Source organism: Pyricularia pennisetigena (assembly GCF_004337985.1).
Source record: "Pyricularia pennisetigena strain Br36 chromosome Unknown Pyricularia_pennisetigena_Br36_Scf_13, whole genome shotgun sequence".
In the NCBI taxonomy this organism is placed as follows: domain Eukaryota; kingdom Fungi; phylum Ascomycota; class Sordariomycetes; order Magnaporthales; family Pyriculariaceae; genus Pyricularia; species Pyricularia pennisetigena.
Genome location: NW_021940925.1, coordinates 466,236 through 489,931, shown reverse-complemented (window position 1 = coordinate 489,931; position 23,696 = coordinate 466,236). Strand labels below are relative to the sequence as shown.

The 23,696-nt window shown below is 37.3% G+C and overlaps 2 protein-coding genes across 2 annotated transcripts; one reads left to right on the top strand and one right to left on the bottom strand.

The window, feature by feature from the left end:
* Positions 1-8,884: 8,884 nt before the first annotated feature.
* PpBr36_11112 (uncharacterized protein) lies at positions 8,885-9,508 on the top strand (the record flags this gene model as incomplete). Its single annotated transcript, XM_029898215.1, has 1 exon — positions 8,885-9,508. The coding sequence occupies one exon, from the start codon at positions 8,885-8,887 to the stop codon at positions 9,506-9,508; it is 624 nt and encodes a 207-aa protein (XP_029743457.1).
* A 10,638-nt stretch (positions 9,509-20,146) lies between these two features.
* PpBr36_11111 (uncharacterized protein) lies at positions 20,147-20,488 on the bottom strand (the record flags this gene model as incomplete). The annotated part of the gene is made up of 1 exon (XM_029898214.1): positions 20,147-20,488. One exon carries the CDS (start codon positions 20,486-20,488, stop codon positions 20,147-20,149), a length of 342 nt encoding a protein of 113 aa, XP_029743460.1.
* Positions 20,489-23,696: the final 3,208 nt, after the last annotated feature.

Below are 23,696 nucleotides of genomic sequence, written 5' to 3'. Positions count from 1 at the left end.
AACGTTAGGTGGATTTTTATAATTCCTAATAATAACAATTTGTAATTGGTTTCGCTGAATTTTTTATCGATTTTAAAAAGTCCAAATTTTTTAAAATTAAATTTGCTATTTGGTCGTTATATTTTAATATTGCGTCGAATAAAATAAACGTTATTTCCCTCTTGGAAAAATGGTCCCTTTATCCGATATTGGTTAACGTATTTGGTCATTTTTTTTCGTACGAATTCCAATTCCTATCGGAATTTTTGGTGGAATTTTCGTAATTCGTTTATTTATTTATCGGCTCGTGGGGCCGTAATCGTGGTTTTTAGTTCTCCATATACCGTAAAATTAAATCCGTAATTGGTATAAAACGGGGTTGTTTTAATATTTTCGTTTTTTAAACTATTATATACGAATTATGCTGTAAATAATAGTCGTACCCAATTATCCTGTTTATAATTTACATAATATTTTAAATATTATTTTAATATCTGGTTTGCTCGTTTTGTTTATCCGTTTATCTGTGGGTGGAATGCTGTAAATAATTTATAATTAATTCTTAGCTATTCCATTAAAAATTTCCAAAATTTTAATATAAAAAATTTATCTTTATCCGTAATAATGCTTTCTAAAAATCCGTAATTGTTAACAATTATTCGTAAAAATATATAGGCGATTTTTTCGGCGTTGCTATTTTCTTTATAAAATAAAAAATAGGCGTATTTAGTAAGCTTATCCATTATAATTAATATATTATCGTATTTAATTTTAATAAATAGTTTTTCGGAAAATGGTAATTTAACGATAAAATCCATTATAATGGTTTGCCAAACCTTATTAGGGGTTGGTAAAAGTTGTAAAAACCCGTAAAGTTTGTGTTTGGCGGATTTGCTTTTTGCGCAAAATTCGCAATTTTTAATAGTTTTTCGTACTTTTTATCGTATTCCTTTAAAATTGTAATGCTATTTTAACCGTTTCCATATTTTGGAAATTCTTTGGTATCCGTAAGCTTTGCTTTCGTGGATTTCCCGTATTTCTTTTGGTATAATTACCGTGTTAGTCGTTATAAGATTTCGGTGGGTTGGTAAAAGGTTTCCGTTATTGTTTACCGTAAAAATTTTCCGTATTTTTTCGGGTATTATGTTTTTATAATTTAGTTTTTTGCTAAAGGCGTCGGCCCTACCATTTTTTACTCCTTTTCGGTAAATAATTTTAAAATGGAATTCTAATAGGAATTTTACCCATTTAATTTATTTTTTGTTTAATATTTTGCTGGTAATAAAATGGGTCAGGTTTTTATAATCCGTATAAACTAATATCTCGTATTTAATTCCGGATAATTGTGGTTTCCATTTTTTAAATATTCGGATAATAGCCATAAGTTTTTTATCGTAGATTTGGTAATTAAATTCTAGTTTATATAATTTTTGCAAAAAAAAGGCGCAAAAATGCAAGCGTCCTTTTTCGTTTCGTTGGTTAAATTATCCTCCGATTGCGTAATCGGATGCGTCGGTTTCGATCTCGAAAAATTTCGTTGGATTTGGTATTTTAAAAATCGGTTTTTATATTATTGCATTTCGTAATTGTTCGAAAATTTGCTGTATTTATTCCGTCCATTGGAATTCTAAATCCTTTTTAATTATATCGGTCAATAGGGTGGCGATCGCGCCGTAATTTTTAATAAATCTTTTGTAAAAATTCACGAATCCAAAAAATACCCGAACGTTTTTTACATTTTGTAATTAGGGCCATTCCCTTATTATTTGGATTTTTAATTTTTTTATCCTGATTTTTCCAGGGGCGATAATATATCTTAGGAAATTAATTTGCTTGCTATAAAAAATGCATTTTTCGGGTTTAATTAAAAACTTAACGTTTCATAATTTTTGTAAAATTTCGTGGACGTATTTCTTATATTTTTCCAACGTTTTGGAAAAAACAAGGATATTGTCCAGGTAAATAACGACAAAAATATTTAAACATTCCCTAAAAACGTGGTTAATTATAGTTTAAAAAGTTGCGGGGGCGTTAATAAAACCGAAAAACATTACCAGGTATTCGTAATATTTTCGTTTGGTGCGAAATACTGTTTTCTATTCCTCGCCTTCCTTTATACGGATTAAATTATATATTCCTTTAAAATTTAATATCGTAAACCATTGTATTTGGTAAAACATATTTCGAAATTCTCCTATTAATGGGAGCGGATAGCAATTTTTTATTATAATATCGTTTAATTGTCTGTAATCCACGTATAATCGTAATTTTCCGTTCTTTTTTAGTACGAAAAAAATTGGGTATCCTGCTAATAATATCGATAATTTAATATAACCTTTTTTGAGGTTTTCCGCGAAATATTCGTTTAAAACCTCCATTTGTATCGGATTTAAACCGTATATTTTATGGAATTTTGGTTGGGTTCCTTTTTTTAATAGTATTTCGTGGTCGAATGGACTGTGTTCGGGTAATCCTGTTTCGAATTTTTAGTTAAATAATCGTATATAATTTTGGTATTTTTTTGGGATTTTGCCGTTTTTGGTCTATTCTTTCGTAATTTATATTATATGGTTGAATTAGTTTTAACTTATAAATAATCGTTTTTTTTCCGATATTAGCTCCGGGGTTGGTCGTTTTTCCTATAAATACGCCATTTATTTTATTTAATCCTTCCGTACCCTATACTTTTTATATAAATTTTGCTGTACTGGAGGTCGTCTAATAATTAGGTATTTTTCCCATTAAATTTGGCCTATAGTCCAATTTATCCGGGGATTATTCCTTTTAAACCAGGGAATTCCTAAAATTATATTTTTATTCCCTATTTCCGTAATATCCAAAGTAATTTATTTTTTTCGTTTATAGTTTTCCATCCAAAGGTATACGGTCTTTGTTTCGATGGTACCGTTCCCGTATAAAATTACCTTTCCTTTCGCGGTTTATAATCGATATGGTTTTTTTTTTATTACCAAAATATTCGTCGTTTTTTCACGATTTTTGGAAAAATGTGATTACTTTATGCTCCGCTGTTAAAAAACGTTCGTATAAATTTTCCATTAAATCGTATATTTAGGAATATATATTCGTGTACTGTTTTCGTGGTTTACGTGGCGTTTAAGGTTTTTTATTCCGTTTTTATTGCTACCGTTTGGTACCCTGTACCGTTTGGTTGTCCTAGTTTTTTGGTTCGCTGGATTCGCGTCGTGGGTCCTTATTCTTTTTATTTCGGGGCGTATAACTGCTTTTAACGTTGATTTTTTTAAATCGGTGCCCTATTAATGCAAACGTTTTTCGTGCGTTCGTGGGTATTTCGTTATTTTTAACGTTAAGGTTCCACACGATTTTGGTTATAGGTGCGGGTCCTGGTTATCGTAATTTCGTTTCGTGCTATACCTGTATTTTGGTTAATATATATATTTTGCAAATATTTCGGGTGCATTCGTATTATGGGAATTGTTTTTAATTATAGTATATTATAGGGTGATCGTTATAAGGGGTAAAGATTACCGCTGGTTCGGTGTTAAATTTTATTTTAATTTCCCAATTGGGTAGTTCCGTGGTGGTATATATTTCGTGGATACCTGTTGTTTTACGTCGTCGTGGAAAAAAATCGTGGATTATTCTTTTGCTAAAATGCAATCCGCAGTTGTTTTTAAAACATTTTACCCAAAAAATTTCTGTATATTTGGGATATTTGGTATCCAAAATTGGGTGGTTTCCGAAAATTGGATCGATTGGTTTTATAGGGTTTTATACCTGTATTCGAAATAGTATTCCGGGAAATTACACTAATTGGTCGTTTCGGTATAAATCGATAAATTTTTTCTTATATATATAAAAATTATTTTCCTTTGTTATATTATATAGGTTTAAAAATATAGTTTTTTTTTCGCTGGATTCGTCTTTTAATTCATTATCAAATTCGTCCGTTGGGGTTTGTTGGATTATCCGGATACGGTGGGTTTGTCCCAATAATTTTAATTCTTTTTTTTTAAAGTATTTAATTCCGTAGGTTCGGGTAATTTGGCGTTTTGTTTGCGTAGCTATACCGGTGGTCTGGTTTTAATGGGTACGCGGTTTCCTATTACTAGGGTCCGAATACTTTTAAATTTTTATAAATACTATCCTGCGTCCATTTTTGCGCTATTATATATTATATAATTATCGTCGTAATATACGGTCCAGTTTTTCAAATTATATTAATCCGGTAATATTTGTTGGTGGGTGGTAGCATTTAATCCTCGTGGTTTTTTAAAATCGGGGTATAAATCCGGAAAATTTTGGGGATAAAATTTAGCTATATATTCTGGTTTTTCGCATTTAAAATATTTACCATTTTTGGAATTTTTGCGAAATTTTTTGTGTTAGGTCGCGTTAAGGTCCATAAATCCGTTATATATTCCGTTAAAAATATTATATTGGCGAGGCGGTTTGGGGTATTGGTATTTGCGTCCTGTATTGGTTTATCGTAAAATTGGTCCCCATACGCTGCGTTTTTCGCGTCGTTCCAATTTTCGTTCGTAAAATCGGTTATCGATTTTAATTGCTAATTTTACGTATTTAATTAAAGTATCGGGTCGTTTTTTTTTAACAAATTCGTTTTTAATTTTTTTTTTAAATCCCGTATAAAAGCGTGTTATTAGGGTTTCGGGGCCCCATAATAATTTAGCGGTAATTTATCGAAATTTACTGGTATATTTGGATACCGATTTAATTTAAATAAGGCGTACCAATTTACGTTTAACCGTACGTTCCTCGTTTGGGTTACCGAATGCTTTTTTAAAACATTTTTCGAAATTTTCGTAATCGTCGAAAATGCGGTTAATTTCAATTTTACAGTTTTTTTCCTTATTGTAATCCAAATAATTTCGTAAAATTGGTTCGAACCAGGTAAACGCATCGCCCTTTAATAGCGAAGCTGCGTAAATAACCTTTTTTGCGTTATTATCGAAATTGTTTTCGTTAAAGTAAAATTAGGCCCGGGTTCCCGTAAAAAATCCTTGCAAGGTATTTGGGGTGCTATTATAAGATAATAGTAAAAAATATTTAATATAATTTTTATTGGTTCGATTAATTTGTTCGGTTATTCGTTCCTGGAATTGTCGATTTTTTGTTTGGAACGTCGCGACCATTTGGCGCAAAGCGTTAGCGTTGGCCGGAGCGCCAATAATAAAAAGGGTTTAAGGGGTAGTTTTATTGGAAAATATTATTTCGGCGATATTGTTCGGTATGCTTTAAAGCAAAATATTGAATAAAAGCAATTAAAATGTTACGATTAAGGTATCGGGTAACCTGTTTTTATGGTAAAATATAATGGGTTAAAGCAATTAAGCGTTTAAAATGGGTAATTGGGGTTTTTAATAATTGGGGGTAAAATTATAATCGTTTTTAAATAAATATTGAGGTTAACTAAAGTTTAATTGCTGCTAAGCAATTTTAAAATCGAATTTATTTACATAGCAATAAACGCGTTTTATATAAATTATATTCCAAATGTAATTTCCTTTAATTTATCTAATTTGTAATTCCCAATCGAGGTTTTACAGATCATTGTAATCACTTTTTTTGGCGATTACGTGGTATTACGTGATCTTTTCCCTTACGTAATTTTATTTCCTGTCGGTCGGTGTTTTTTCAGGCCGTGTGTTGTTAGGAGGGGTGTAACCCCGCCTGGCCTTACTGGTACTGGCCCAACTTGTCTGGTCGTAACATAAATGCGTTGGGCAAATTTCCTGGCCAATTTTAATATTACGTTTTAATACCGCCGCGGTAAAAATAATATAACCGCCGATACTTTATCCCGCAAAACGGCAAATTTTCCAACAGTTAAAATTCGGGAAAAAAAAAACGAATAATAATTTTAATCCTATTTAAAAAAATTACATTTACGGTGGCCGCCGTTAACATTACCGACCCAAACGGCCACGTAATAAACGGCGCAAATTTAGTAGACCTAATACGATAAAAAAACGAAGAACAAAAATTAGGTTAATATTAAGGAAAATTAGTAATCCCGGAAACGATTTTAAACGGATATATATTTTTAAGGACCATTTTAATCCGGGAAATTTACGAACTTAAAATATTCGCTTACGCAGGATAAAATAAAACGATATAAAGAATTAAAAAACAGTATTTTTGGGAAAATATAAATTAAATTATTCGGAAATATATTAAAAACTGTTACAATTGCGAGCGAAATAAAAATAAATACGATAAAACCCCGGGCCTATTATATCCGCTACCGATACCGAATTACGTTTAGGAATATATAACAGTTAACGGAAAAGATATACCCAAAAACAAATTCGGATACAATTACGTATAGGTGTTCGTTTGTAAATTTAATCGCCTAATAGCTATTATCCCAGGACAAAAAACCGATACAGCAAAAATCTTGGCCTCCCGATATTACCGATACCTATACCGTTTTTTAGGATTATTTTTCGTTTGGATTAGCGATAACGCCGGGCCGTTTATTTCCGAATTTATAGCGACGATAAATAAATTTACGGATATTAAATACCAATACGGTAACGCCCTGCACCTTCAAATATAAAATGCTGTAAAAATTACCAATTAAAAATTGGATTAAAAATTACGGTTTTATATCGACAAATACCAAATTAATTGGAGCGTACATTTACCTATTTTGGATTTTGCCTACAACGCCGCGTAGTATTCCAATTTTAGTATATACCCGTTAAAAATAATATTTGGGATCGAACCCCGAAATCCGCTGTCCACCGACCTACCAACCACGACCGTTAATTTAAACCAAAAACGAAAAACCCTGCAAATCGTCCGCCAGATTAAAAAAGTCCAAAAATTGGTTCGTTAAAACGCGCTAAAAACGCAGGCGAGGTAAGAAAAATAAATTAACAAAAAACGGCGACCAATAAATTTTGGGGTTAACGATTATATTTTCGTTAAAAAAAAGGGTTTCCGACGACCGCACCGACGATTAAATTGGATTTATAATGGACCGGATTATGGCAAATTTTAAAAAAACGAGGATATAATTATATTTTGGACGTATTTAAATCGTTTAAAGGAAGAAATTTGTTCCACGCAAACCGCCTCCGCAAAACCGCAATAAACCCATTACTATAATAAAAAAAAAACCGTTTCCGCTAAAAAAGATTAACGGAAAATTAAAATTTGTAATCGATAAAGTTTTAACGTCCTGATTATTTGGCCGGAATAAAATATTGCAATACCAGGTTATATAGTAAGGATGTAATCCAAACAATACGTAATACCCGGTTAAAAATTTCAAAAATTTAACAATAACTTTTAACGATTTCCACAAAAAATATAAAAATGCCGCAAAACCACCGAAACAATTGGTAATTTGGATAAAAACCGCTACCGAAAATAAATTGGACGAACCGAATTAGGAGGATAATATATTAAAATATGGAAAATTAAACGGTAAAAAGAAAAAGCGACGATATGGTTAATTTAATAAAAGTTTCGTATAATTATTTGCGTCGATATACGAGGTTTGGAAAAGGGTAATGTAACATTTGGACCATAAGATGACCAAACCCTAACCCTAACCCCTGGCCAACGACCTATTAGGGTGATATTTTTATTTACGTCGCGTTAAGTTTAGAATTTTGTTTCCTTTTTTCTCCTTAGAGTAGAATTTTCGTCGATAGGTGCCAGTAGACTAGCTTCCGTGCTATGATTACCCTGGCCGTGACACAATATATCTGCGTTTAAATTTGGCGTTTTTTTCATTTAATATTGTGTATAATTAGTTATATCCAATTGCCGTATTTAAATTTCATAAACATGTGTTCTTACTATATTATTTTTTATATCGTTCTATTATTTACATCCATTTCTTTCGCAAATTGTTTTTTACTTAAGAGAATTTTTAAACCTATTTTGTATTGTTAATACAATTTCATCTCCCTTTAATAATACGTCCTCGGGTTTTAAATGGGAAGCTCTATATTATTTCTAAATATTATTAAAAATAACATATTTATTATTTTTAGGGTGCCTTATTATATATACATATTTAATTATAGGTAAAAGTTGGTCCTAAATATTTTATTACTTTCTTGCGTAACACCTAAAATATTGTTCAATGATTTATGTGACATTTGGACCATAAGATCACCAGACCCTAACCCTGACCCCTGACCAACGACCCACCAGGGTAATACCTTTATTTACGTCGCGTCAAGCTCAGAACTTTGTTTGTTTCCTTTCTTCTGCTCAAAGTAGAATCTTCGTCGATAAGCGCCAATAGACTAGCTTCCGTGCTATGCTTACCCTGGCCGTGACAGTTATCTGGGTGGCACGGATTCTTCAAATCATGGCACTCGATTTTACGCCCGAATCTATTGGATGTATTAACCTCAGGATCCCCTAAACAAATGGGTTCCATATTAAAGGGAGTTTATCGCATTAAACCATAGCATATATTTACTACCTTTTTCCATCAAACGATTGGACGGTGATTAACTTCCCATCCGGCTAACCGGGCTGTATTTCTTTCCTTTAAATTAAATTAATGGGTTACTGGGGCATAATGGAATTAAAATCGATTGGGAATGCGCAAAAATAACCTATTATATAAGCGCATTTAGGATTGCAGTTCGCAAAATCCCAACCCAATTACCTGAACAATCACCTTCGATACCGGTGTAAGCCCGTAATATTCGGACCATTACCCTGCCCCGGGGGCGCCCTTGTACATATCCTCAAATAACCTGGAGGGCGCCCTTGGTGCAGACGACCACCCTCACCACCGCGACCGTTACCTCGCACGGCACCCAAAAAAGCACCTCGCTGCACCCTGAAATCTATTTCACGCACCCCTAGGCCGCCGCCTCGCACACCATAACGCGTGCAAACCATTCCCAATAATAAAATTTAAAACGTTCCAATGGAGCAGTCGTTAACCGGATCGAACCACCCGATATTAAGCGGTACGACGGCCAACCATATTAGCCGGAACCAACAAACGGCGGAGGAGCCGCGGCGCCGGCCCTGGAGGCTTAATATCAGGAACGAGTCGAACAGCTGCGTCAGGGGCGGTAATTGCAGCAGTAAGCAAAAAGTCGACACAAACGTCTTCCCCGACCCGCCGTCCTGCCCACCGCCGCCGGAATGGATCCGTAAGCAGGCCGAGGCGGGAAACCCGGCTTGGATATCGGCCATATTTGCCCCGTTACCCATTAAACGTACGCGGTTATGGAAGGTGCTTAAACGGCAAATTTTGAAAATTAAGGACAGGATGGGTTTGGAGCAGCAAAAAAAGCAGCAGCAGCGGTCGGGCGGCGACGGCAGTCCAAAAGTCCTGGTCACGAAACAGGCCCCTGTCGTGGTTGGGCATTATGGTCAAATCGTTGCGCCGCCGTATTCGAGCCCGAAACCGTGTTCGAATATTTATTCGACCGGGTCTGGGATGGGTATTATCGGTTCCGAGGGTCGTGTTTCGGTGGCGGGGACGTATTTACCGCGGTTTAGTGGTTTGTGGGGATGGAGCAACCAAAATAATACGATATAAGGAAAAGGGAGGATGGGTTTGTGTTTAGGAGGGATTCGTTTAAGCCAGCAAAAGTCTAATTAGCTTAGGTAGAAACGCGCCCGGATAGCCTCGGTTATATTGGGAAATGAGAATCACGGTAGCGGAAACTTCTTTAAAAAGCTTGTAAAATTCGTTATCGCGCGACCTTATGCGTAAAGCGAGAATGACGGTTAAGATGGCCTGGCCGAGGAGGTGCCGGATAGTGCTGCGTATCTAGAAATCAAAAAAGTCGATTTACGTAAGGCGCGAAAACTAAGCTTCGAATATCGGCATCCCTTTCGTTCACTTTATTTGCGATAAGCCTGAGTTTAGCGTAGTGGCCACTACTCAACTTGGACCAAGTCTAGAGGATTTTTTCCACTTTTGTAACGATCGATTTTCGTTTAAAACCATTTTGCTTATTGCCCATCAGGTTATCTCCCTTTTCGAATCCGTCCATCAACGATCAGCATTTCACGGAGGCGTCCAACCTGAAAATTTTCGAATAGGCAAGGGCAAAGATGGAAATCTCATTTATGCCACTAATTTCAACTCACTTTCTAACATGGATCGATCTGGTAAATATTTTCTTATTATTCAGAAACATTCTATCAGTTAAATCCATATTAACGACCATACCAAAACTTAACAACAAAAGGATATGGAACTATTGGGTCGCATACTACTTTATTTCCGAGGTGGCTTAAGTTGGTCAGTGGTGGTTAGAACTTCCACCGAAAATCTCTACCGTAGTCTACCTGACGCGCTTAATTATTTTCAGCACCTAAAGACTTTTCGTCCCGAAGATAAACCCGACTACAACCACCTTCGTGCAATCGTGGGGAAGGTATTTAACAGTAAAGGGTTTAAGCGAGACTTTGTGTTCGACTGGATTTTGCGCAAACACGAGCGCCACGCAACCGGGACAATAACGAACACAGGCGGAAATAATACCAGTGGACCGTTTGTGAAGCAGCCCGACTATTTTCCAGTAAATCAGGAAAAGCTCCGAAAATAATTAAAAAAAGTGCTTACTAAATAAGTGTTTAAAACTATAACTTTTCGTCGATCAAAAGAATATCAGCCTAAAGCTAATGTACAATCAATTTAATAAAATTACAAAATATTCCCCTTACCTACAAGCTACATAATTTCGAACGGCTGTTTAAAAAATATTCGGACCTATTTCAAACCATTTTACACCTTAAAGATTAAAATTTTAACATCGATGGTGGAAATTTCAATGCCATCCAGGCGGATATTAACAAGCAGTAAAACCTTTCTTATATTTTTAGTCCCTTTAATCTCATTTACCATGGGCTAACATATTAAATGCAGCTTGGAATGGTATGAAAGGCAACGACTCGGTAACCAGAAGCTTGCCCTCGTTAGGATGGCGTATTGACAGCTGGTAATTTTTTACGTTATAGCACCAGCTTTCCAATCCATTTGGGTCAAATATTTCTACGAACTGTCCAAACGAGGGTAATTAAAACCGTTTATTTTTAATTTGGATTTCAATTAACTAATAACCTTCTAACGTAGAAATTAATAACCATATCGATCGTTAAAAGGCTTGGAACACCAAATTTCAAAAATGGGGTAAAAAATTTATCGAGCTCGGAGATTAGGGGTGTCACCATTAATTTATCTGCAGGATTCAGGTTGATTAGGGGGCGGTCAGGCTAAGGAGAGAGTTAAACAGGGCGCGAATGGGGCTTCGCCTACCACATTGAGATTGCGCCCGCAAAGGGTTTTGATACTAATTGACCTCGCGTTCGTTAACTGATTTTAAGATTTTTAATGTACAACAGACCCAGAAAGTAATTGTATATTGTTCTTTCTAGCCACTGTAAACTGTTGTTTGGTGCTAATTTTGTTAATATGTTGTAACGTGCTTCATCAGTACCCTGGACATATTAATACCCTGGACACTTTTCGCATTCGATACAAATATTAGCTAAAACTGCAACGCCAGCATCGCCTAATTTATTATAATACAATCGGAAGTATGTACATCGGATATTTTATCATCCTCCTGACAGGTGCGTGCATTATGTCCAGTTTTGCCGCAATTACCACAGCGTCTTTTAATCGCCGGTCGCGCACTACTTCCCTCCCCATTTTCACCTTTTTCCTCCTGTATCGGATCATTTGCATTGTTCAATTGCAACAGGCTTTAAACTTTTTATACAGTAAATGCTCCTCCTTCGTGGATACGTGTTTTTTTGGCCCTGCGCCGTTTGTTAAATATTTCGTTGGCCTTCCGAAAACTGCGGTTTTCTGTTTTAAAAAGTGTGGTCCGATAAACAATTAATTTTAATCCTTTCGCCAATTGTTTTACTGTTTTAAAAATTGGAATCGGAAAACTGTTTTAATAACGGTTAATTCGAGATTTAATAAGAGTAAATTAACAAATTGTTTTTGCTGGGTTGTGTGGCGTTTAAAAAACCCAGGTACTGGTATTGGGAAAAACAGGTTTTTTGGGTAAAAGCGTCCGTAATTGTATATCCAGCTTAAATATAACCGCTTCCAGGTTATGGGGGATAAATCCGGCCCTTCGAAAATTTCCGGCTATAGTTTTTTTTCGTTATTGGTTTTTTATAAACGGCGGCAAAAGCTAAAAAGAATTCGATTTTGCTAATACTGGTAATATGGGCCTAAATAAAATCGTTAAATTTTTAACCGTACGTTCGTTTTAGGACATTAAATATTCCGACGTTAAACGGTTAAATTGGGTAAAATAAATAAATAAGCAGGTAAAACGGAATAATATTATAATATTTGTAATAATTTTCAAATTCGGGCGATTAATGGCTATTATATTTATCGAGTACCAATATCCGATATGCGTTTTTTATCCGCGATTTTGTATAATTGTTAAAATGTTGAAACTATTTTAAACCTGTTTCGTTGTTTTTTTATCCATCGGGGTTAGTTTTTATACGCCAGGATACCGGAAAACCGCCTTTTATATACCAATGCGCGAAATGGTGGACGTTTTTAACGATGAAAAATAAGGGTATATTATAACCGTCGTTATTAATGCAAAAAATTGCAATTGCCTATTTTCGATTACCATGCTGTATTTCCTTATTTTTCCCGCGTTTTTCAAACCTAATTACGATTATATAACCGTAAATTTGGCCTATTATAAAACCGGTTTCGTCGAAATTGTAAATATCGCAGTTTTGGATACCGTATTTATCCTTTATATTAGTTACCAATCGAAACCACGCGTTTAACGCGTTAAGATTTTCGCAAAAAGCCCTTTGGAAGTCGTAAACGCGAAAAAAACGCGTTTTTAATTTTATACGTCGTTGGATAAAGCGATAAACCCATTGTTTACCGACCGGTCGCGCGTTCCGCGTAACGAGGATATGGTCGGCCATTGCGGCCACATTAGCAATTTGAGGCGGAAACCCTCGGGAATCCAGGTCCAATATATATTGGACAATCACCTCCTTTTCGCTTTCCGTCAATTTCTGCGCGCTGGGCCTACGGTCGGCTAAAAAAGTAACGCCTTTCATTTTCGCATAAAGCGTCGATTTGGGTATATTGTAAGGAAGTGCAACCTTTCTAATATTTGCTTTTTTGTTCGATCGAAGCTCATTTAATGCAAATATCATTTGCGTTTCGCGATTTGATAATTCCATTGTTGCTGGTTAAAAGGTTACGTGTTGAAAAGGAAAGATGAAGCTGGACCGAAAAATGTCCAGGGTACTAATATATCCAGGGTATTGATGAAACACGTTATACGGAAAGTGTTAACAAAACGGTATAAAAACCACGAGGACATCAAAAAGATTTTTGCTAAAACCACGGCAAGGCCCCCTAATAAACGAATGTATAACCCCCGATCGGGCCGCCCACCCCTTCCAATACGGACTAAACCACTTTTCCCACCCAACCAAACCTTCCTTTTACTTTAATTTCCTTTACCCGCCCTAACAAGGTCTCTCCCCCGGAATATCCTTGTACCCTTAAATTGCCACAGGGTTTTAACGTCCTTTTTTATATACGCCTATCAAAAAGGCACCCACCTGCACTGTTTCGGGTATTCCCACACGGCCCGAAACTCCGCTAACCCAACCTGCCATTTCGGGGTAGAGAGGTTAATATAAAATCCCACGAGGAAACGTTCAATTTTGCCTTACGAGTCGTCCAGAACGAAACATTTAATTAGCTTTTAAATGGATTTGGTCGCAAAAAACATATGCGCGTATATTTATGGAAAGGTAAAATATTCGAAGGACCGAAACGATGGAAAACCCGAAAGCGTATTTAATAAAAAATCGAAAATTATCTAATAGGCTTTCCAACGTATTTTGCCACGATAGCGCCGGCGTCCTAACAGACTTGGAAATCACATTTCGATTTCCTTAGCAAAATTTGGAAACATCCAAAATGAAAACCGAATCAATTTTGTTCAATATCGTCGACCATACCTGTTTATTATCCGCTTTTTCGATCAATTAAAGCCCCATTTACCGCATATTAAAAGGTAACAATCCCTGGGGTTAACGGAATAGCGAAAATGGTATTCCGGTAACGGAAGGCAACCAGCTGTAGGGAATAAGCAAAAGAAAACCTGCAGCGTTTTTCGCTTGGTTAGGGCACACAGCGTTAATCCGTAGCTGGGCATAACACCGGTTGCCAGTAACCTGCTTATCCCCGAAGTCGATTTAAGTCAGGGTTAAAAATGTCAAAACGAGAGTGGTTCGCGGCTGGTTAGCCTGCAAAATTAAACCCGCAAATATAAATGCGTACCTGCTACCAGCCCCGGTGTAAATGTTACCTGTTATTGCCATTTAAACTGTTAGGGCAGGAAGTTTAATGGAAATATGTGTATTATCCCCTGGAACGTTTTCGATACGATTAACAGGGTTATTAGCGCTAACGTTGCAGAAACTAAAGCAGCCAGGAGCCACGGTCAACGCTACGTTTCACATCTGCTCTGCAATTTGGGGATAATACATTAATATGGAGTCCTAATTCTACACTAAAGGAATGCGCAACTAACATGTTGTCTGCACATCCCCAGCCGATAATTCCTAACAATTCACTGAGAATTTGTTGTACCACACTTGATAATCTCAGGATACAAGAATCCAGAAATTTCTTCATCATCAGCCACACGCAAAGGCGCGACAAATAACAGCATATCCTGCAGCGTTCCATCGCGGCTGATTAAAGGTGAATTCTTTCCCTCTATTTTTGACCAATAATCTAACCATATCCTGTTCCGCACGTCTGACATCGTCACATATATTACACAAGACTTGTGCCGCTCCACCGAAGAATTCAAATAAATTGGAGAAGATTGGTATGTAGTTGCAATGGATTTAATTCACGATTCTTTTTACCCCTGAAAATGAGGATGCGAGCAACCTGTTCATCGTTTTGGAAATATTAACATCATCCTGTGTAATGTATGCGTTAGGACCAATAATGGCCTCGGGATGCGGCAGGGTAGTATTGCGATTTAGGTATATTGATACTTAGCAAAATTTGAAAACAAAACTCACGCATCGCTTACCTGCGCAAAATGGTTCCCAAAAACCGGTTTCTCTTTTCCGCTTAGTACTTGATTTGGGCAAATCTAAATGGCGCGAGGTCGATGGCATATTGGCAGAGGTAAAATTAGAACGATGGATGACGATACGCATAAACTTCAACTATTTGAGGTTTATTTACCAAATAAAAGCAGAAATACAGTTTGGAGTAAATCCATCCTCCGTTTTCAGTATAGACGTTCATTTATAAGGATGGCCGAAAATGAAGTAAAATCCAAATTTGAATAAGCTACAAACGTCCAATATTTGCTCTGGAACATCGGCCAAAACCTCGAAATAGATGTGAGTGATTTACCTAGCTTATTGTCACTGGCTTCATTATTTTCGATAAATTATTCACTGAGGCCGTGCTCGAGCATTTACTCGGCCGGGTCTGGGATGGGTACTGTCGGCTCAAAGGGTCACCAATAATCAAACCTGTTAACACCAAACGATCATACCACCACCTCAGCTACCAATACTATCCAGTTACATTGTTCATTGCTTTAACCCAAGTGTACTTTACCCTAAAAACAGGTTACCCGATACTTGATTGTAGCACCATAGTGACACGAAAACAAAACTTCTTTTCATTTTATTTTAATCCTTTTTGCCCGGGTTGTCCTGCCCCTCGCCGGCGGTAAACTGTTACCTGCAAAATTGATTTCGTAAGCAGTTAAGTCACTCCACTTTCTTTCATTAATCTTATCAACCTGGCGCCTGTCCAACAGGTTGCTTTAAAAAAAATCCTTAATATGTTTTGGTATAATATAAATTTTGTTAAACGGCCTCAGGATTCCGGTTCGAGTTTTTTTTTGGTTTCTGTTTATCTCCTTACACTTAAATTCCCTTAATTTTCCGCAAAACATTGTCGTTATTCATGAACTTGCCAAACCTCTAATTAAGGCTATACCCTGGTATAGATTCAGTATCTGGCAGGCTCTCGAAGTCCCCTGCTGATTGGGACGCATTAGGGCTGGTTATCGGAAAGATATTGGATTTATCGGAGTCCAACAGGCTTCCGTGTCGTGAGCCTTCAAATGTGCCATGCAAACTCGACGTAAAGTAATAGTCCTTCTACGTGTTTTCGTTCCTTTTTTCGTTGTTACCCTCCTCTTTGAAATTTTGCGCCATGGCTTCTGATAACTCGGAAAATTGAAGTTCTTGTAACCACTGCCTAATATCCTCCTCAAGCTTATAACTTTTCAATACTCCGGTCGTAATCGCTTGTTCAAGCTGATTTTGGTACTAAATGTATCGAAAATGGCTGTTCTCTCTTGTCGTGGTTCCAAAAAACATTTCAGGTAACGTAGTCGAATTTACTATAGTATAAGTGGAAAATTATTAGGAATGGTGGTTTTTTTGGGGAGATTTTGGAAAAGGCAAAAGTGGCTAATATTGTGTAGGAAATTTATTTAAAGCTCACCTTAATGGCGACATAATGGTAGCTTCCCCATTGTTGAAGGGAATCATACTTTTATATAATAAGCCCGGAAAGTGTCCGCACGGGTCGTTACAAATCTATCTCTTTGTTTAAAGCCGATATTAACCTCATTTAAAAATAACTTTTGACCTGGAGAACTGGGAATCAGAATCGGCCAATGGATGGTTGACATTGGCTTAACACGTACGCCGAAAACAATGTCTTATTGGTTGTGCCTGATTTTGCCGTAAAAACGACGATAACACCCATGGCCCACTCCACTGGTGCCAAACTTTTAATGTTAAAATCAAAAAATTATAGCTGCAGTTATATTAACACGATGTTTGGCTAAATCACCACCGAGTAAATTTTACAAGCGCGGAAAAACGTTCCAATATAAAGATGAGGCAGCCGGGTAATCGGGAATGGGTTACAGTAATCCAGGGCGTTGGCGCGACCGGTTTTTACGTTCCGCCGTTCGTGGTAATTGCGGGTAAATATCACTTTTCAATTTGGTACCAAAACGATGCAATTCCTCGCGACCGGAAAATCGCCACGTTTGAAAACGGTTGGACAATAAACTAAATTGGTTTCGATTAGATCCAGCACTTTAACCTGGAAGCATGGTTCAAAGTTTTGGAAAGTTTGGGGTTATAACATCCCACCCGGCAATGGATACAGGGATATATTTGGGTGTTTCCGATTTGCGTGCGATTAATTTACAGGCAATAAAGTACGGCAATGGTTTCGGTGTTAAACCAGGCGCGGCAGTTCGTACGATGGATTTGGGGTTTATCCTAAATGGAGATAACCCTGTGGAAAAATGTACCTTGGCAAATGCGTTGCGTATAAATGCTAATGTGCAAAATATAATCTAGTAAGTAATCCCTTTGATCCAATTAACCGGGAGGATGAGCTTGGAAAGAAATTAAAAAGAACCCAGTGTCCATACGTGTTATACTATAAAATGGTTGCCTTGTTTAACCTGTGAAGGGATAGTCGGCGGCCTAACAAAGTCCTGTATTACCAAACAAAGGTAAAGTTTGGGGATAAATGGTTTAGGCAGTTAGTATACATACTTGACTATATAAAAAAGATGGATAAACAATTGAGTGATTTTTTGACGATTAAAGATGAACTGACGTATAAAAGGTATTAATTCTGGAACTAGGTGTGGGCTGGTCCACGACACCGTAGTGTAACGAAGGTGTTTAATCCGCACTATTTGTTTTAAAAAGCGTGCGTTGAATCTTTGCTATTCCCAAATCTGCGTTTGGCTGCACGGACGACGCGAAAACCTCCTTTAACTTCGGCTCCGTAAATAGCGAACCGCTACCATTATCCAAATAATCGACGACGTTGTTAAATTTTTTAAACCCGAACAGGAACAAAAGGACAATTTCCCAAAAAGCATCCCTGCCGAAAACGTAAACGCAATCCGCGATAAAATAAGTTATTTCGCCGACTTTAACCCGCAATTCGAAGGATTCGATACTGCGTTTTTCCACGTTTTTAATCCAACGTTTTACCGTTTAATTAATTACTAATTCGGGGATTAATAAATGGGCGGTTTTATTTATCGTATCGGAACCCGGATAAGGCGCGATTATAAACCAATACGAATCGCCGTTAGCAACGTAATTGAAAAACCGTTTCCGGATTTCCAAAAAGCCGGTTAAGGAAAAAAAAATTTCGAAATATTATATAAATAATTACCACGTTCAAATTTTTTATTTAAATTATCGTTTAACAGTGGAACGCCGCGCGGGTTAATAAATACCAAATTTTCGTTTTTATCGGGGTTTAGCCGGTTAAAAATATTGTAAATATTAAAATCGCTATGGATTTCGTTTAGGATTATAGGCCCAATTTCGGCCATTTTTGGATAATTAATTAACTTATCCATAATAATATCGAATCCGAACAGCTATTTACTATTTAATATAATTATTTATTGGTCCAAAATCCTGTCGAAAACGCGGTCCTGCTCGCGCGCGATTTTAACCCGGCGCCTTATGCGTTCGAAATGTAAATTTTCGATAAATTGCAAATTAACCACTTTTTAACCGTCCGTATAAACAAAGGTGGCTATACGAGCAAATATATCGATTATAACAGCTACCAGCGGTTTAACCCCCACGTTAACAAATACTAATTCACCGAATAAATGGTTTAGGATGTACGGCAATTTAAACGTTACACGGTTTTTTAAATCGTTAAATTTGTTAGGTATTACGAATATATCCGTATTTTTTGCTAACGTGCTATTGTTTAAAAAAAGTAATTAACGTTTTAACCACGGCGCCTCGTTGCCGTTAACGCCGTATTTTTCGGCTAATTTGCGGATAATAAACGTACCGTTAGCCTCGGGTACCAACGTAACGGTGGCCGATAATCCGCTTTCGTCTAAAATAACCGAAATGCCAAAAATGCCCGAAATTGTCGCCATACTTTTCCGAGCAAAAATGACATAAAAAGTGCCGTCGACGATGGCATTTACGACAATATCCTGGATAACGCATTCGCCCCTATTCCATTGTTTACGTTTTAAGAAATGCATTAGCAGTTCGTCGATCGAAATAAACCGCTCGAAAAGGTATATATACGGGAAAATGATTTTAAAATGCACGTTAAAATTATTTAGGACAGGTAATACCATTTAACGGCGATATTTGGATTCGAGGTCGGCGTTAGCGGTCGGGAGCTCAATCCTTTGGGTCGGCTTTTTAAAATTCCCAATTTTGAAAATATTTTATTCCTTTTTATGGGTAAATTTGACCAAAATACAAATAATTTGGACGGTTTCGGTTCCGATAACGTTGGAAATTGGTAATGTGACAAAATTCGAGGCCAGCAATCGGTTTTATTTATCGTTTCCCTTAATTCGGCCGTGCGGTAGAAATTTCGGGTTAACCGCCATATACGGTATCCGGTCCGCATTATAATAAACATTTTCCGCCTTAATTATTTGGTAAAACTGCTATATATTAAATCCGAAGGCGCGGGGGTTAATCGTAAAACTGATTTGGTAATGGTTTATACCCAAACTTTCGGGGACCTGTTAAAAGGCGATACCAGGAACGATAATAAACAGGTTGCGGTACAGCTCGCCAGCTATAAAACGCCTAGCAAAAGCCGCCGGAAGCGTTTCAAATATTCGAAAACCCTGGAAAACATTTATTTCGGTTAAGGTCTCGTGGCGCAGGATCCCCGTACCGTCGCATTCGAACTAAACCGTTAAAATTTTCGGCCATATAATAATTCCGCCTAACCCACCGGCCGTAAAGACCTTCGGGTAACCTATATTGTAAATAATTGCGTCGGTTAAATCGACCGCAGGTAATAATTTGCCGCCGGCGCCAAAATTTTGGGCGCTGTCCGAAATAAATTTAATACCGTATTTATTAACCAGGTTACGGAAAAGGTCGAAATTGTATTAAATACCGAACCAATCGACAATTATAATAACGGTTATTTTTTCCGAAATCGCGCGTTCGGTTGCCATTAAATCCAAAAACCAAATATTGGGATTAACGGTTATAAAAACAGGCGCGAAACCTATAACGATAATAAATTCGACGGTAGCCCCAACGGTTATTTAAAAAATAATTATTTCGTTTTTTTGGGTTTTATCCTGCCTTTGCATAGCGCGGAAAGCCCCTAAGACCGCTCGGATTGCATTAGTGCCGCTCGTGACGCAAAAGACTGAGCTTTTGTCGGGGTTGAGTCCGAAAAAGTCTCCGATGCGGTTTTGAAGCTGAGTCCGGAAGCTGACGCCGGCTCCTTCAACTCCGGGGAGGATCTTGGCCACAAAGCGCTGCTGGCTGGCGCGGCTCTTGGACTCCTCGCTGGGCTCGCTGCCAAGGATCGCGTCGATAATGCTAAAGTCACCATTTGGCCGTGTCCCTGGGTGTAAATCAGGGGCACAGGACTACTAACATGGAAAACTGGCTTTCCGCTTAACACGGCGAATTTATAATGAGTGCTTGCAACAGCAGCCATGGTGTGTTGTATTTGTCAAAAAAAAGGTTGGACTGTCTTTTACATTATGCCAGCAAACGAATATTGGAAGAGCAAAAAAAGGTTGATTTTTTTCGACAAGTTGGGTTAACCGGCGAGCTTGTCGCATAATATTCTGTTATAGATGGCGCTGGATAGACCTCCCGCTTTATATCTCCAGAATAACGTTGGGTACCCCCTAACCGCACCCCCCTAACAACCGCACCCCCCTAACAACCGCACCCCCAAAAATCTAACAACAAAATTCCGCCCTTCGGAAATCGATTTAAAAATAAAACTATCAACGCACAAAAATACAATCGTTTTTAGGCTGTTCCGGTTTATTAACCTCTTTTTTATCAGCTAAAAGCTCCAAATTTTCTACATTATTTTCCTGCAATCCAATAATGTTCTATTTATTAACCAAAAGCTTGTTTGGATCCCGAATTACCCTTTTTCTTTTCGCCGGCCGTATTGCCTTTAATTGTGCTTCCAATAAACTGATTTTTTGTTGGTAGGTAGTTAAAAGGGTATTTTTGGCTTCGAAGCTTTTTTAGACTTTGGCATATAAAAAACGTGAAATAACGTTGGTTTTGTTGGATCGGGAAACTTTTTGTAGTTGAAGTCGGATATTTCGGGTCGTTTTAGGGGTTTTCCAAATACGTAAAAACGGATCGTTAACTTTTTGGATTGGGTTTTCCGGTGTTTTATCCCTTTGTAAACTGTTATTTTTATTTTTTATAGCGTTGGCGTTGCTTTTTTTAATAAAAAAGGGTTTAAAAGTGGTTTAACCAAGTTAACCGGCCATAACCCCGTTATACGCCACCCAAATTGGATAATCTTTGTTGTAAATGCTTTCGATCTGGTTACTTTATAACAGAAAAGGAAATTTCGTTTTCCAATAACTGTTAAACAGCAAAATTGGCTTACAAATCCAAATTGACGTCGATAAGCCTTTTTTAACGGCCCAAAAACCGATAAATCCAATGGTTGAAAAACGTGCGACGAATAAGGGGGTAAATATAGGAGTTAAATGTTATTTTGGAGGCAAAAAAGCATAAATTCGTCCGTAACGTGTAATCCATGGCCGTCGAAAACCAAAATCCGCTTTTTAGGGGTATTAGGTTGGGTATGTGAAATAAACACTTTTTTAAACCATTTAATAACGGTTTCGTTATTTGTCCACCCGTTTTCGGTTATATAAAATTACCAGTTATTAAAAATATCCAAATTTGTTGGAAACCATTGTTGCTATACGCTTTTTCCTTTAAATATAACGAGGGGAGGTATGGTAAGCCCCGTAACCGATATATATTCGATTATGCTCGTCCAACCCCGCGTTCCGGGCTTTTCCCGCTGTAACGGCCGGATCCCGTTAAACCCTAATACCAGGCCGTTAGATTTTTTACCTTTTATTATACCGGTTTCGTCCATATTCCAACGATTTTCCGGTTTAATAGCGTTAATAACCGGCTTCGTAATATAAAACCACCAAAATTTAATTACCTCCGTAGTAGCATTATTAACCCGGGCATTTTTTATTTAACGGGGCCTTTGGGTCCTAAAAATTGGATAACGAGCCAAAAACCGGGTTATCCAACGTTTTCCAAGGCCTTTTATCTTTCCGGCGGCCTGACAAATTCGGTCCGCAAAAAAGCGTAATTTTTGGTGCGTTGGTGGAAGGCCTAAAGCGGTTTGTGCAAACACCTAATCCGCTAAATGCTTTTCCTATTCCGGTGAAAGTTTTTAGAATAATTATTTTGTTTGTTTTTTAGATTGGGCGCCGTTAAAACGACCTCGAAGGGTATTTATAGGTATACCCCATTTTCGGGAGGATTTTGTAATTGATTCGCCATTTTTAACGTCGTTAATAGCCGAGACAAACTGATTTTCGGTATATTTTTTCATTTTGAAAATGAAGAAAAAAAAGTAAAAAAAAGTAATGCAAAAGACAGAGAATTTATGGAGACATTTATAATAGAAGTTCGAGGGTAAAAATAAAAGTGTTGTTATTTTTGGGGTGCGGTTGTTAGGGGGGTGCGGTTAGGGGGTACCCAACGTTAGTAGAAGGCTGGGCTCATTCATATATCACTTTTGAAAGTAAGCCACCACCTGAGCAACCATATAGGCGTCGGAATCTGGGTAGGCATCAGCCTTTTGACATGTAGCAATCCGATTAGGGTAAAATTATTACTAGTGTTGTTGGTTCGATATATTTATTTTCTTAGGAGCGAGGGAGTTATGCATAATTTACCAACTGTGATATGAACGTCCCACATGATCTCGCTTAAAGAAAAACTCGTCACATTGGTATTGGTTTGTACGTTGCACGCCAGGGGGATTCCATTCCGGCTCCTGGGTTGTTATGGACATGCATGTATGCACATGTAGCTGATTGCGCCGGTTCGATAACTGGGGCACGATGCCTCATGGCCGCCGATGCAAACCACCAGTGACACGTACCGCCAAGGGGGTCTGGATGCTACCTCAGACCGGGGCTGCAAAGGCAGGGAGGGAGGTGTTGGAATAATAGTCACTGTTATCGCACTTGGGCGTGTGGATGCACGCTGACTAGCAGATATCACGTGCAATCCGAATTCCTAACTTCTCAGGCATCCACAACTCCACACCACCCCTTTATCTCCTTCTGTAGCCAAATTGCATTTTTACTCTCTTTTATATATAGAAAACAAAACAGATAATTAGGTATAGCGAATCGCACTAATTACATTGTCTCAACCCCGAATCCCTACGCGTAAACGAGGTCTATAAACAGGAGGGCTTAACGCCCGCCAACCTTCCCTTTTAAGCAACCATATATCCATAACCGGTAAAACAAATATACTAAATTAACCCTTAAAAATTTGTAAAAATTAACTAATAATTTACATCCCCAGGACCTTACCTATAATATTATCCTCTATAAATAAACGAGAAAATTTTACACCCGTTTTGTCAATTATAAGCTTTGCAAAGCTCGCCACCTCGGCAGCCCTCCGATCTTTTCTCCCCCTATTATAACGGTTTTATATATATTCCTGTTTTTATATATAATAGGTTTATTTTTATTGTAATACAGGGAAGCAGATTTTAATTGGGATTTTTTGGAGAACTCGGGTTTTAGGGCTGTAAAAGGGGTTTTTTTGCGCTGCGCAAATAATTTTTTCCATCCCTTAGGTCTAGTTTAAAACAATCTTTTTAATATATGGAA